Source organism: Suncus etruscus, chromosome 20 (assembly GCF_024139225.1).
Source record: "Suncus etruscus isolate mSunEtr1 chromosome 20, mSunEtr1.pri.cur, whole genome shotgun sequence".
Taxonomy (NCBI): Eukaryota; Metazoa; Chordata; class Mammalia; order Eulipotyphla; family Soricidae; genus Suncus; species Suncus etruscus.
The window spans coordinates 32,525,623-32,540,786 of NC_064867.1; the positions used below are offsets into that span (position 1 = coordinate 32,525,623).

Consider the following 15,164-nt stretch of genomic DNA (forward strand, 5'->3'; position numbering starts at 1 on the left):
AGAAGAATGGGAGCATGGGTGGGCCCTCTTACCAGAGTAAACCCTCTGCCCCCAGGATCGTCTGTGCTACTGGGCCAACCTCAGGAGCATTCTCGGACGTGGTGGTGGTGAACGCGTCCAAAGAGGGCAGGTCTCGACAGCGCTTCTCCTACGTGGTAAGGAGGGGAGGGGACCCCCGTGCTGCCTGCACCCATGTCTCCCCAAAAGTGCCTGACTGTGCCTTCTCCCCACAGCTGCCCCTCGTCCACTACCTGGAGCCTACCATGGGCCCCAAGGCTGGAGGCACCCAGATCACCATCCACGGAAGTCACCTCCAAGTGGGCTCTGAGCTCCAGGTCCTACTGAATGACACGGAGCCCTGCACGGAGCTGGTGTAAGGCTGGGCAGTGAGTGGGCACTATGTGGCACTCTAGTGACTGTCACCTCAAAGGCCATCCCAGTCTTGGCATTCTCCTAAGGCAATATGACATGGGGGCGCTCTCTGTGTCTCAGAGCAGTTGGTGCTTCTGAAGCAGCAGTGTGAAGTGAAGTGAAGGCACAGCCAAGGCCCCACTGGCACAGAGTGTGGCCAAGCACAGAACTCGTCCAGAGCCCATTAGTGAAATGCTCCTTAGGATGTTCTAATTGTTTTATGAGCTCCTGAGCAGCTTTGTTAGGGGTCCCCAACCTGGTCTCCCCACTTGGAGAAAGCAGATACTCCTCTAGGAACTGGGAAGATCCAGGTCAGGTTGAGAGAAGTCAGTATCTTGAGGACTGTTGGGGTGCTGGAGGGCTCCCCTCTATGATGGATTCAAGAAGGGAGCTCTGGGGCCAGAGAGATAGCACAGCAGTAGGGCATTTGCTTTGTATATGGCCAAACGGGACGGACCCAGGTTCAATTTTTGGCATTCCATATGATCCCCTAGCCTGCCAGGGGCGATTTCTGAGTGCAGAGCGAGGAGTAACCCCTGAGCACTGCCAGGTGTGGCCCCAAAACCAATCAAGCAACCAATCAATTAATAAATAAAGTTAAAAAAATAAAACTAGGGGGCCGGAGAGATAGCATGGAGGTAAGGCGTTTGCCTTTCATGCAGAAGGTCCGTGGTTCAAATCTCGGCGTCCCATATGGTCCCCCGTGCCTGCCAGGAGCGATTTCTGAGCATAGAGCCAGGAGTAACCCCTGAGCACTGCCAGGTGTGACCCAAAAACCAAAACAAACAAATAAATAAATAAATAAAACTAGGTCCAGAGCCGTGGCGCAGAGGTAGGGTGTTGGCCTTGCTCGTGCTAACCTAGGATGGACCGTGGTTCTATCCCCCGGCATCCCATATGACCCCCCGCAAGCCAGGAGTGATTTCTGAGTGCATAGCCAGGAATAACCCCTGAGCATCACTGGGTATGGCCCCCAAACCAAAAAACAAACAAACTAAAGAATGGAGCTCTGGGGGCTGGAGAGAGCTCAGAGGGTGGAGCATTTGTCTTGCATGGGGCATGCTCCAGCCCTGGCATCCCGTTGGTCCCAGAGCCCTGTCAAGAATGAATGGAATGATGCTCAGGAGGGCCATGCAACTGAGGTTCATTGTAGGAATATGTTGACAAAATTTCTGCACTGGGGAGGGGAGAGAAGGCTGGGTCATGTGAAGGAGGCCTTGACCTCAGGCACGGGCATGGTTCGTAGGTTGGAACCTCTGGGCCAGGTGCTGGGACATTGCAGTTGGGTGGAGGGCAGGGAACATGGAGGAGGGAGCACCTCACAGAGCTCCTGCTCCCCCAGGCGCTCAGACAGCAGCATCACTTGCACAGTGCCTGGGGGTGCCCTGCCTGCCCTAGTGCCTGTCTGTGTGCGCTTCGAACAGCGGGGCTGTGTGCATGGCAACCTCACCTTCTTGTACGTGCGAGACCCCGTCATCACAGCCATCAGCCCCCACCGAAGCCATGTGAGGTGAGCCTGGCCCTACCCCCGAGGCCCCTCATAACGCCCTGGCCCCCCATTGGCTGACAGGCGGGTTGATGGCTTTGCTGGTCCTCACAGCGGTGGCAGGACCATCACGGTGGCCGGGGAGCGCTTTCACATGGTGCAGAATGTGTCCATGGCTGTGCACCTCATTGGCCGGGAGCCTACGGTGAGCGAGGGGCTTGGGGCATGTGTGGGAGGGGACCCCTACCTTCCCTCAGATTCCCCCAAACTTGCTGGTCTGATCTTGCATCTGTTCACTCAACCCCCTCCAGCTCTGTAAAGTCCTCAACTCCACCCTCCTCACCTGCCCATCCCCTGGGGCCCTGAGCAATGACTCGGCACCCGTGGACTTCTTCATCAACGGACTGGCTTATGTCGATGAGATGGGGACAGCTGAGGAGCAGCTGGACCCCGAGAACATGCAACGGAGCAGCCGGTTCCGCCTGGACTACCTCCCCGACCCGCAGTTCTCCACAGCCAAGAGGGAGAGGTGGATTAAGCACCACCCCGGAGAACCCCTCACCCTCGTCATCCACGTGAGTGCCAGGGGTGTGGGGAGCCTAGTGGGGGGCTCTGCTCAGCCTGGGTCTGTGTTCCTACTGCATCCCCGCGCACATCCGTCCACAGAAGGAGCAGGACAGTCTGGGGCTTGAGAGCCATGAATACCGGATCAAGATTGGGCAGGTGGCCTGTGATATCCAGATCGTCTCCGACAAGGTCATCCACTGCTCCGTCAATGAATCTCTGGGCACTGCGGAAGGGCAGCTGCCCATCACGGTGAGTAGCTGGGACAGGAATTGGGGGGCTCCTCATCCCGTTTGCCACAGCGCCTGTCCATCACCTGGCACTTCTGGGCCAGCGTTTGCATGTCCCAATGCTAAAGTATAAGGCAGTATGTCCCCATTAAACAGAGCAGACTGAGGCCAACAGCCCCACTGACCTTGCCTCTGTGCCAGGCCTGGCAAACCCCCCCACCATGAGCTTAGGGGATGCATGTGGTTATATGCATGTGGTTACATGGTTATGCCATGGCTTCTGTGGCATTGGAGGCATTGGGGAGATAACAGTTCTCCACCCCTTGTTGCCCTGCACAGGTCCAGGTGGGGAATTTCAACCAGACTATCGCCATCCTGCAGCTGGGCGGGAGCGAGACTGCCATTGTGGTCTCCATTGTCATCTGTAGCATCCTGTTGCTGCTGTCCGTAGTCGGTACGGAGGTGGGCAGAGGCCGGGGGGGATGGTGGGAGAGAAGAGTGGTCAGCACAGTGCCGTAGGTGGACGTTGGGGTGCATACTGTGTGTATCCTGAAGTCAGGGTGGAAGAATGTGGGACTTTGTCCTCTGATATTGAGTTCTGGGATTGAACTGGGACCTGGGGATATGACAGTTTGTCTGGAGGTAAGAGAGTTTGTTCGAGGAAAATTAAACTGCCATCAGCAACGAGCTGGGTGACTTGTTAGTGAAAAGTGTAGTTTTGGTGGTGGTCCCAGTGTTGAGACATGACCCTGATGTTCGCACAGCAGTGAAATCCCTACCCCAGGTGACGCATGTTGTCATGGTTTGCTGTCACGGTCATGGGCAAAGAAATGTACTCAGGGGCCGGAGAGAGAGCATGGAGGTGGGGCATTTGCCTTGCATGCAGAAGGACGGTGGTTCGAATCCCAGCATCCCATATGGTCCCCCCGAGCCTGCCAGGAGCGATTTCTGAGCTTAGAGCCAGGAGGAACCCCTGTGTGCTGCGGGGTGTGACCCAAAAAAAAAAAAAGAATAAAAGAAATGCACTCAAAATGTGTAACCACAGGCATTGCTGGTAGGATTGTGAAATGATGCAGTCATAGTCAGGGAGGTGACACAAGGGGCTGAAACACAGTTTTGCGTGGGAGAGCCATGGGTTTGATACCCCAAAAATCTACTCAGCACTTCTGGGTATGACACTCTCTCTCCCTTCTCGCCCCTGACCAGCGCAGCGTGGGCACTTTGGAAAAAATAGTTCCTCAGGATATGAAACAGGGTTTGCGTGTGATTGAGTGAATCTTCCCCTGGGATAGGACTGAAAACTTGTATCTGTGCAAAAAATAAAAAATACTCAGAACTGAGGATTGGAGCATTAGTCACACTGACCACAAGGCAGAAGTATCCCACATGTCCACCCAGGGTTGGGCTGGAAGAGCAAAGCGTGGGTTTGTCCGGACAATGGATTATTGTTCAGCCTTCAACAGGAATGGGGGTGCTGAAGCGTGGAGGGGAAGGACCCTGAGAACATTATTAGTTAAGTGAAATGGAGGGAATCAGGCAGGAAGGACCGTGCCATGTCTGTTTTTGTTTGTGGAGTGTGTCCAGAGTCAAAGCAGACCAGTGATTGCTGGGGGGGACTGGATGAGGGCAGTGGAGAGGGCCCCCTCCTTCCCAGCTCATCCCAGGGTCTGTAAGAAGATCCCTTGGAGGATTGCACAACCCTCAAGCCACTGAATTGTAAACTGAAGTGGCTGGATTACAAGGCCTGTGTGTTCTGTCTCCATAAAGTTGTTTCTAAAGAAGTAAATACTTACTGTGGGAAACAGAGAGAGTTAAAGAAGGAAACACCCATCATTAACACCTGGTAGATTTCCTCTTGGGTAAACTTTTCCATGTACTATTTACTATATTATATGTTCTAGATAAACCCAGGAAGGGGCCATATAATCATCCCAAGAGAGGGATGATAATAATTATAAGGCAGTGCCACTTTATAATCTGCTTTTAAAATCTTTCTCTGGCCTGGGGTGGTTGCTAATCATTGGAGCTTTTGCCCTACAGTATGTGAGGTCATAGGTTTGATCCCTAGCATTGCAAATATATATTTATATATATACTTACATATATACACACACTTCTTCATAAAGTAGCATCCGATCATCATAGAGAGAATTTTAAAAGGCTGCAAGAAAGAACAAAAACTCTCTCCAGAGAAACCACCATTTATTTGGTTGTTTGTTTGTTTTGCGGACACTCCTGGCAGTGCTCATAGGTTACTCCTGGCTTTACACTCAGGAATCACTTGTGCTCAGAGGTCCAATATGGGATACTGGGGATCAAACCTGGGTGGGCCGTGTGCAAGGCAAGTGCCCTACCTGCTGTTCTCTCTTCAGCCCCAGAAGCCACCATTTAAACACACACAGGGATTTGGGGGGCTGCAGGCTGAGGGGCTGCCCCTACACCCTCTCCCACAGGTCCTGCCAGGGCCAGAGCCCCGATCCCTGCTTCGTAGGGTGCTTCTCAGGCCTGAGCCCCTTCTCACTGCCGCCCCCCAGCTCTGTTCGTCTTTTGCACCAAGAGCCGCCGCGCTGAGCGTTACTGGCAGAAGACACTAGTGCAGATGGAAGAGATGGAGTCCCAGATTCGAGAAGAGATCCGGAAAGGTGGGGTGAGGGGGCTGGGACCCAGAAACCCTCGAAAGGTAGGGCTTGTGACCCAGAAACTCAGAAAAGTGAGGGTGACCCAGAAACCCCAAAAAAGCAGGGGGAGACCCAGGAACTCAGAAAGGGGAAACGCAAACTTGCAAATTTGGGGCCCCAGTATCCTGGAAAGATAGGAGGCCCAGAAGCCCGGATGTGTAGGGAGGACCCTGAAACAAGAAAGGTAGGAGGTGCTGTGTCCCAGGTCAGGCCCTTTGCCACTGCCAGGAGTATTGTCTGGAGACCCACTCACATTCTTGCCTCCCTTCTGCCCACCAGGTTTTGCTGAACTGCAGACAGACATGACTGACCTGACCAAGGAGTTGAACCGAAGCCAGGGCATCCCCTTCCTGGAGTACAAGCACTTTGTGACACGCACCTTCTTCCCCAAGGTCAGCCTGCAGCTGCCCCTGCATGTCTGAGGCCCCTTGGCCCCATCTCAGGGGACCCCCTATCCCAAAATTCCTTTGGTGTTGGCGAGGTACAGATGGGAAATATGGCTCACACAGGCCAAGGGCATCTGGACCAGTATGCAAACTGCACACTGTCCGTGGCAGTCCCAGCTGCCTCACTTGTTCAGGGAGAGAGTCCAGTTTCTTTCCCCACTGGACACCCCCATAGAAGTCACCGCCAGGCCCCCTCCTCCCACCACAGTGGTAGATCTGCCTGTCCCTTCACCAAAGAGGGACTCTCATTTCTCCTCTCTGTACCTTTCTTTGTTTTTGTTTTTTGGTGCCACATCTGGTGACGCTCAGGGGTTGCTCCTGGCTATGTGCTCAGAAATTGCTTCTGGCTCCGGGGACCATCTGGGATGCCAGGGGATTAAACTGGAGTCCATCTGGGGTTAGCCACATGCAAAGCCAAGGCCCTACCACTTTGCTATTGCTCCAGCCCCATCTGTACCTTTTTCTGCCCAGGCTTCCTTAGGACCCCACGAACCATCCTCCTACCCTTGCAACCCCACCAAGAACCCCTTCATGCTTCCTCTAGGGCCATTGCACGCCCCCCCCCCAATACCTGCCGCCTTCTATGACCCACTCTGAGCTTTGTCATAGGACTCGCCCCTTTCTCCTGGCACGTGGTCTGATCCCACCAACCACTGCCCATCCTGTCCTTCACCCACAATGCTGCTTTCTTAGCCCTTTTGTGGTTCCCCAGAATCTCCCCAGACCCCAGTGTCCCCACAGACACTGCCATGGGCCCTGGGTTCAACCTATTGCCTGTCCTTTCTAAGGCGAGACTTCACTTTTTTTTGGGGGGGGGTGGGGGTCAGACCCGGCAGCGCTCAGGGGTTACTCCTGGCTGTGTGCTCAGAAATCACTCCTGGAAGGCTCGAGGGAACCATATGGGATGCCGGGAATCGAACCATGCTCCATCCAGGTTGAATGCATGCAAGGCAAACGCCTACCGCTGTGCTATCTCTCCAGCCCCGAGACTTCACATGTTTGTGCGAGAGGGCTACAGGCTTGCTGATGACTGGGGTTCTCTGTCCACAGTGCTCCTCCCTCAATGAAGAGCGCTACATCCTGCCTTCCCAGACCCTCAACTCTCAGGGTGGCTCTCCAGTGCAGGAGACACACCCGCTGCTGGGAGAGTGGAGGGTGAGTACCCCCAGTACATTTGATCCATCGAGTCAGTGCCAGGCCCCCCACCATGCCTTTCTCTAAGCTCCCCTGGTCCCATTCCACTGAACCACAGTTCTCATGAGGCATTAGGGGGCTGACGTACATTTAAAAGCCAGGAGGTCTCCACCCCAGGAGGCATTTAAGGGGCTTGTCAGGGCATTGTGGTCTCCTAGGTTTTGATTCCAGTTGCCCCCCTCAGATCCCCGAGAGCTCCCGACCCCACATGGAGGAGGGGATCAGCCTCTTTTCATCTCTGCTCAACAACAAGCATTTCCTCATCGTCTTCGTCCACGCCCTGGAGCAGCAGAAGGACTTTGCTGTCCGTGACAGGTGTGGTCCGTGGTCCCCCCCAACTCCCTTTGGCCCTCTATGCCAGCTATGTCAGGATCCAGGACCCCATCTGGGGGGCATTATTTTCGGTGTCCTGGCACTGAAGACAATGCCCACGCAGGTGCAGTCTGGCCTCGTTGCTCACCATCGCATTGCATGGCAAACTGGAGTACTATACAGTCATAATGAAGGAGCTGCTGGTAGATCTCATTGATGCCTCGGCTGCCAAGAACCCCAAGCTCATGCTGCGACGCACGGAGTCAGTGGTGGAGAAAATGCTCACTAACTGGATGTCCATCTGCATGTACAGCTGCCTTCGGGTGAGCGGGGTCCCCGGTTGTTCAGCTGTGAAGGGTGAAGGGGCGTCTCAAAGTTCTTGGTATGCGGGAGCCCTGGCTTCGATCCCCTGTTCCACTAAATGTGACGGTCTGGTCTGTCCTCCTCTGGGCCTTAAGAGCAGGAAGCATCGGGCTGTGGGGGTCTCTCGACCTGGTCCTCCCCTGGAGCCTCACACAGCTTCCCTGCCCCCAGGCCCATCCTCTTTCTCCAAGGCCCCAGTTTCAGATGGTTTTTCTGGCAATGTCACAGGCTGGGCCTTGAGTCTGGCTTGGCTACTTCTTTTTTTGTTTGTTTGTTTTTGGTTTATTGGGCTACACCTGGTGATGCTCAGGGGTTATTCCTGGCTATGTGCTCAGAAATCACTCTTGGTTCGGGGGACCATATGGGATGGTTCTGGGTGGGACACTGACTGACAGTTGTGTGTGTTCCCCCCAGGAAACGGTTGGGGAGCCCTTTTTTCTGCTCCTGTGCGCCATCAAGCAACAGGTCAACAAAGGCTCCATCGATGCCATCACTGGCAAAGCTCGCTACACCCTCAATGAGGAGTGGTTGCTACGTGAGAACATCGAGGCCAAGCCCCGGGTGAGCAGGAGAGGAGGCCGGATCTGGGGTGCCACAGAGGAGAGGCTGCTGGGTGGGGTCCACGGTTGCAGATCTGGGGTGGGTTCTGGAGTCCTGCCATTTTGAGGGAGCTAGATCAGGAGTCCCACATAGAGGTGGCTGGCCAAGATCCTGCAGGGACAGAGGGCTCCAGATCTGGGGTCTTGTTGGGGTTACTCCTGGCTCTGCGCTCAGATTACAACTGGCAGGTTCGGGGGAATATATGGGAACCCTGGAATCGAACCCGAGTTGGCTGTGTGTAATGCAAACATCCTACCCGTGATGCTATCCCTCTGGACCCTGGGGACTTGTTTGCGGAAAAGGACTGGGCCAGGACCCACAGGAGTAGAAGAGGCCAGATCTGGGGGTCCTGCAGGGCAGAGGGAGGCAGCCTGCCAGGGTCCTGTGCTCACAGGCCCACACTTACCCCTGCCCTCTCTCCCACAGAACCTGAATGTGTCTTTCCAAGGCTGTGGCATGGACTCGCTGAGCGTTCGGGCCATGGACACTGATACACTGACGCAGGTGAAGGAGAAGATCCTGGAGGCCTTCTGCAAGAATGTGCCCTACTCGCAGTGGCCGCGCGCGGAGGATGTGGACCTCGGTGGGCAGCGGCAGGAATCGCCAGGGCCTCCCCACCCTGAGAGGATCAGACAGGCTGCTGGCAAAGCACCAGGCCTGAAAGACTTCCCTTAGCAGGGCACAAGGGAGTGGGTTTAGAAGGGACGCATCAGGGGCCAGAGCGGTGGCACAAGTGGTAGGGCATTTGCCTTGCACATGCTAACCTAGGACGGACCGAGGTTTGATCCCTGGCATCCCATATGGTCCCCCAAGCCAGGAGCGATTTCTAAGTGCATAGCCAGGAGTAACCCTTGAGCATCACCGGGTGTGACCCAAAAACCAGAAATTAAAAAAAGGTCCTGGAAAGCCCCAGATGGATTTAAAGTCTGTTCTGTCTCCAAAAGGTTTGCCCTGGGCTGTGAGGGTGACCGGACCAAAGCATGAAATTGGGGTGATAGCCTGGGCTGGGCAGGAGGCTGGTAAATCATCATGACCCCAGATGCCCTGAGAGCAGGAGGTGGAAGTGACCACCCTGTCCCTCTGTCCCCAGAGTGGTTCGCCTCCAGCACACAGAGCTACATCCTGCGTGACCTGGACGACACTTCGGTGGTCGAGGATGGTCGCAAGAAGCTCAACACGCTGGCGCACTATAAGGTGGGCCCTGCCCTGCCCCACCCAGCCCTCCTGCGGCCCCAATGGCCTCTGATCTCTGACCTCTGACCCTCTCTTTTCTCATCAGATTCCTGAAGGTGCCTCTCTGGCCATGAGCCTCACCGACAAGAAGGACAACACCCGGGGCAGAGGTAATGCTGGGTGGCTATAGGGATCGGGGCAGGCTGGGTCCCAGGGGGAAACTGAAACTCTGGGGTAGGGCTGACTGGGGGTGTGGGGGGGTGGTTTGCTGTGTCCAGGACACTGCCAGGTCAAGGGGAGGCCGGTGGATCTGTCTTGCCTTTGTCTCTGTCACACCATCAGTGAACCCACAGGCCTGGTAGCTAGGCCAGGAGTTCTATTTGCCTCTGGAGGGGAGAATCCTCGGCGTAGCAACCCTTGAGGCTGGCAGGAGTTTGGGCTATTGTGGAGCTGGGAAGCAACTCCTAAAGCCCCCCAAGCCTCCCTTTTTGGGGACAACCTCTCCTGTGCTCCTCTCTCTCTCCTCCTTCTCCCCCCCTCTCTCTCTTCTCTCCTCCCTACCCTGCCCTCTCTCTCTCTTCCTCTTTTTCTCTCCCTTTCTCTCCCTTTCTCTCTCTCTCTCTCTCCCCCCATAGCCTCTTTGGAACCGTTCCCCCCTTCTGTTCCTCTCGCCACTCTTCTTTCTCTCTTGTTTATTTATTTTGTGTTTTTTTTCCACCCGCAGTAAAGGACTTGGACAGCGAGAAGTATTTCCATTTGGTGAGTGCCTAGCCTCTCGCCCTGGGGGCACCCCTGCCCTGGGTGTGGGCCTGGCTTGCTGCCCTCTGTTTGCCCACCATCACCCCCCACCCAGTGTGCTCCCAGGCTCTCCTAAAGACTGGGTCTGGGGTGGGGGAAGCAGCCAGGTCCCAAAAATAGCAGGAAACTTGCAGGCAGGGGTGAGCAAGGAGGCCTGGGGCTGGGACTAAGTGATCTGCTCCCAGGTGCTGCCCACGGATGAACTGGCAGAGCCCAAAAAATCTCACCGGCAGAGCCACCGCAAGAAAGTGCTCCCTGAGATCTACCTGACACGCCTGCTGTCCACCAAGGTGGGCCAGTCATGGGCCTTGGGGACCCAATGCAGCAGTTGGGGTCACTTGCCTTGGGGGGGGGTGGTACACACTGATTCCTCTTCTCGGCTCTGTGCCACATTTTATAAGCAGGGAAACTGAAGCCCAGTTTTTGGTGGGTTTTATTTTTGGGGAGGACATACCAGTGGTACTCAGGGGTTACTTATGGCTCTGTGCTCAGGAATGACTCTTGGTGGGCTTGAGTCACCATATGGGATGGTGGAGATCAAATTCGGATTGGCTGCATGCAAGGCAAATGCCCTACCCGCTGTGCTTTCGCTCTGGCAGCGGAGTGTCGAAAGCTCCCTGGAACTGGGTGGGGGGCAGTGGACTCCCACTTACTTTTCACAGATGGTCCTGGGCTGATGGCACCCCTTGCAACCCCTCTCCAGGGAACGCTGCAAAAATTCCTGGATGACCTGTTCAAGGCCATCCTGAGCATCCGGGAGGATAAGCCCCCGCTGGCTGTGAAGTATTTTTTCGACTTCCTGGAGGAGCAGGCCGAGAAGAGGGGGATCTCGGACCCCGACACACTGCACATCTGGAAAACCAACAGGTAGGCACAGGGTGGATAAGATAGCACCAGGATAAGGGACTAGAGCTGTTCCCCCCACCCCCGCTGTGTGATTTCAGGCCAGCGGAAAGACCTCTCAGGGCTTTGTTCGGGTTCTGTGGCCCCCATAATCTGGGCAGTATTTCTCGCCCACAGCAACTAGAAGGAGAGAGTGTGACTGTATCTTTCCTGGGCCCTTCTCGAGTTGCCTTACACAGATATCCCACAGGCTTATGCGTAGCAGCTGGTGGAACCCTCTGCCACAGCGCCAAAGTCACACCCTGCTCAGCTGCACATCTTAGCCTTGGGGGTAACATATCTCCCCCAGAGAGGCCATTAAAAATCTCATTCCTTGGAGCCGGAGCAGTGGCACAGCAGTAGGGCGTTTGCCTTGCACGCGCTAACCTAGGGACGGACTGTGTGGTTCGATCCCCCTGCGTCCCATATGGTCCCCCAAGCTAGGAGCCATAGCCAGGAGTAACCCCTGAGCATCACCGGGTGTGGCCCAAAACAAACAAACAAAAATCAATAAAAATCTTATTCCAGCTCTCCCACTGCCCCAGGCCCCAGATCTTTGATCTCTGTGGGGCAGCATTGGCGGCTGGCCCTGAGCCTGGGTGGGGGTGACTAGCCCTCATGGGCCGCCCCACAACACCCCCTTCCCTGGCTTCTCAGCTGTTGCTGCTGCTTCGCGTGTGAGGAAGGAACAGGGAGGAGAGAGATCCCTAATGAAAACCAGCATTTAGCTGGAGGATCCTTTCGGAACCAAGGAAGCTCTGCAGAGTACAGGGGAGCCAAGTTGGGGGGCAGACAGTGAGGATGACCTTAGACCACCCCAGCCCCACTTCTTAACCCTGTTTGGAAACCAGCTCTACTTGCCCTGGCCAGCCAAGGAGTGTCATGGGGAGCATACGCTCCCGGCCCATCTGCCTGTCCTGGAGCCTGGTGGCCACTCCTGGCACTCCCTGCTGTCTCGCCCTTGGGGGATCTCATGTCTGCTACCCCCACACAGCCTCCCCTTACGGTTCTGGGTAAACATCCTGAAGAACCCCCAGTTCGTCTTCGACATTGACAAGACGGACCACATCGACGCCTGTCTGTCGGTGATCGCTCAGGCCTTCATCGACGCTTGCTCCATCTCTGACCTCCAGCTGGGCAAGGTGGGGTAGAAGGGGACCTGGGGGGGGGCACAATCAGACCTGGGGGGGATTAAGAGGATCATAGGGGGGGCATTTAGAAGCCCTAGGTTGCCACAGTGGAGCCCAGGTCAGGGGCCAAAGGGCTGAGAACCATCCAGGCTCCAAAGAGTGGCCAGGCTTGTGGGCACAGAGCGAGGGGTGGAATATCTCAGCAAGAAAGTCCAGGGGCCAGAGAGATAGCACAGGGGTGTAGGGCATTTGCTTTGCACGCAGTCGATCCAGGATGGATGGTGGTTCGAATCCCAGCAACCCTTATGGTGGTCTCCCAAGCCTGCCAGGAACGATTACTGAGTGCAGAGCTAGGAGTAACCCCTGAGTGCCACTGGGTGTGACCCAAAAACAAAATAGAAAAAGAAAAAGAAAAAAGAGAGAAAGTCCAGGGTACATCCAGCTTCAAGGCACAGGGTCTGGAGAAGACGCACATATTTCCCCCATGGCCACCAGCATCTAGTCTGTCCCCATCTCTGCCTAGGACTCGCCCACCAACAAGCTACTGTATGCCAAGGAGATCCCCGAGTACAGGAAAATTGTGCAGCGCTACTATAAGCAAATCCACGACATGACACCACTCAGCGAGCAGGAGATGAATGCACACCTGGCCGAGGAGTCAAGGGTACGGGGGTGCAGGGAGCTGGGGGGGGGTGCTACAGGGTCAGGCAGGAGCTCTATGGTGTTGTCCGTGCTTACATGCCCACTTCCGCAGAAATACCAGAACGAATTCAACACCAACGTAGCCATGGCTGAGATTTACAAATATGCCAAGAGGTACCGCCCTCAGGTGAGCACCCCTGCTACCCCCCCCTTTCAGTATAGCCTGCCTGCTTCTTGGCAAAGAGAAATAGGGCAGGGAGGGGGGCACTCACTTTGTGCTTCCGGCACTAGCGGCCAGTATGGAGGGGCAGGCAGTGGGACTGTGCCCCCCTCTGCGATTTGTTATGGGCCCTTCTCTGTGGCTTAGCAACCTCCCTCTGTTTCCCCAGATCACGACAGCCTTGGAGGCGAACCCCACAGCCCGGAGGACCCAACTGCAGCATAAATTTGAGCAGGTCGTGGCCCTGATGGAAGACAACATCTATGAATGCTACAGCGAGGCCTGAGCCCCTGAGCCGCTAGGTGCTGAAAGGAGAGGCCTGAAAAGGAGAGGCCTCTCTTCCCACAGCCTCTGCTCCGGCTTTCCCAGGACCAAGCAGAAGAGCTGTATGGGGGGGCAGCAAGGAGCCCCCCAACTCTTGTGGCTGTGGGCACCTCCATCTCCTCCCATGGGACCCCAGATTCCTATCTCTGGGCCCTGGAATGCCATATCCAGCCCCGGGACAGCTCCTGCTTTGGTCCTGCCCTGCCTGGATGGTCAGCGAACGGCCCAGGACACAGGCACATGGGGCCAGGGCAGAGTCCATGTCGGAAACACTACCTCAAGCAATCAGGGAGGGGGCTTTCCGGACCCACCACCCCAGCAGGGTCAGCCCTTGTAGAGCTCCAGCAGGCGCTGGGGGGGGGGCTGGGGGGCAGTGCCCAGCTGGAATGGGGACTGAACAGACCTGGTTTGGGGGGCAGGCTGGCACCAAGGCTGTAGCTGGAAGTGTTTCTAAAGATAGCACCACTTTTTTTTGTTGTTTGTGTTTTGTGTTTGGGTTATTTTTTTCCCCCTTCTTTATTTTATAAGAAAGCTTTTATATATTAAGAACCTTCTCACGCGCCAACTGTGAATTGCCGCCGCTGTGCAGAGCACCCCGTTGTCCCTGGGGGGCTCCCTCCACAACACTGGAAATGATGGTTCCAGAGGACAGGCAGCCCAGCAGGGCCTCGAGAAAATCGGCCTTTTTCTTCCCAGCACAAGCTCCTTTAACAGGACCCGGCCTGCGCTGGGCCTGGCCTGGAGCCCGTGGGCTGGAAGTGGGTGGCCGCTGAGACTCTCTGGAACTTTCTTTATAATAAAAAGCCTGATGGGAAAACCTGCCATGTGCCTGTAGTCTTGATTCAAGAGATGGGCCCAAATAATAATAATAAAAAAAAAAAAAAAAAAAAAAAACAGAGAGAGAGATGAGCCCAGAGGGAAAGGGGCTGGCTCAGGCCTGTCGCCGTGCTCCTTTCTGAGGGATGTGCAGAGAAATAGGGCATGATGCCAGCTTGATCTCCCCTTGACAGATGGAGAAATGGAGTCTCCTAGCTGGACAGATGATGCAGGGAAGGACATGTATGTAGTGGCAAGAGCCTTCTTCAGACCCAGGCTTTGCTTTCTCTAGGCCAGTCTCTGTGATGGCCCCCAAATGTGTGAAGGCAAGCAACCTGGAGAGACATTTACACACAGATCCTGAGTTTCTCACCCATTTGGGTGAAAATTTTTTCATGTTTCACTTCTCTCAGATAACCTGGGCCCTTCCCAGATGGCAGGCAAGGGCTAGGAGTGACCTAACCTGGGGTCAAGAGATGCCACAACAGCACAGAAGGGAGGAAGGCCACTTGCTTTGCACACAGCTGACCCAAGTCTGGTCTCCTGCATCCTATATGGTCTCCTGAGCCCAGAGCTAGAAGTAAGCCTTGAACACCACTAGGTGTGGTCTCAAAACAAAACTGGAGATGCCAGAGAGGCCTCCGCAGCCTTAGCAATGGACTCTAGACTCGAACCAGGAGTGAAGTTTCTTCCCCATCTACCCCACCCCCAGGAAAGGTTAGATGAGAAACAGAAGAGAGAAATCTCCAGCTTAGAAGCCAGCCCGATTCATTTCTGCCCTTTATGAAGGAAAAATCCTCGCACATTTATCAAGAGTAAAACTGGGACAGAAAAATTCATGCGATCCAAGCAAAAAAATCCCACCAGCACCCATGCTAGAATTAATGAGAACAGA

At 55.2% G+C, this 15,164-nt stretch overlaps 1 protein-coding gene across 1 annotated transcript in view; it reads left to right on the top strand.

Moving 5' to 3' along the window:
* The window catches only part of PLXND1 (plexin D1), a 41,207-nt gene extending 27,426 nt beyond the window's left edge, over nucleotides 1–13,781 (top strand). Inside the window, exons 14-36 of the mRNA XM_049766352.1 lie at nucleotides 56–155; nucleotides 234–373; nucleotides 1,754–1,921; nucleotides 2,012–2,102; nucleotides 2,209–2,472; nucleotides 2,564–2,713; nucleotides 3,031–3,145; nucleotides 5,226–5,333; nucleotides 5,649–5,761; nucleotides 6,866–6,970; nucleotides 7,194–7,324; nucleotides 7,446–7,644; nucleotides 8,099–8,245; nucleotides 8,711–8,867; nucleotides 9,375–9,478; nucleotides 9,564–9,627; nucleotides 10,182–10,216; nucleotides 10,441–10,545; nucleotides 10,959–11,122; nucleotides 12,132–12,279; nucleotides 12,791–12,931; nucleotides 13,022–13,096; nucleotides 13,299–13,781. Coding sequence (XP_049622309.1) covers nucleotides 56–155; nucleotides 234–373; nucleotides 1,754–1,921; nucleotides 2,012–2,102; nucleotides 2,209–2,472; nucleotides 2,564–2,713; nucleotides 3,031–3,145; nucleotides 5,226–5,333; nucleotides 5,649–5,761; nucleotides 6,866–6,970; nucleotides 7,194–7,324; nucleotides 7,446–7,644; nucleotides 8,099–8,245; nucleotides 8,711–8,867; nucleotides 9,375–9,478; nucleotides 9,564–9,627; nucleotides 10,182–10,216; nucleotides 10,441–10,545; nucleotides 10,959–11,122; nucleotides 12,132–12,279; nucleotides 12,791–12,931; nucleotides 13,022–13,096; nucleotides 13,299–13,415 — 2,941 coding nt within the window. The 3' untranslated portion in view covers nucleotides 13,416–13,781. The remainder of the gene's footprint in view (nucleotides 1–55; nucleotides 156–233; nucleotides 374–1,753; nucleotides 1,922–2,011; nucleotides 2,103–2,208; nucleotides 2,473–2,563; nucleotides 2,714–3,030; nucleotides 3,146–5,225; nucleotides 5,334–5,648; nucleotides 5,762–6,865; nucleotides 6,971–7,193; nucleotides 7,325–7,445; nucleotides 7,645–8,098; nucleotides 8,246–8,710; nucleotides 8,868–9,374; nucleotides 9,479–9,563; nucleotides 9,628–10,181; nucleotides 10,217–10,440; nucleotides 10,546–10,958; nucleotides 11,123–12,131; nucleotides 12,280–12,790; nucleotides 12,932–13,021; nucleotides 13,097–13,298) is intronic.
* Nucleotides 13,782–15,164: the final 1,383 nt, after the last annotated feature.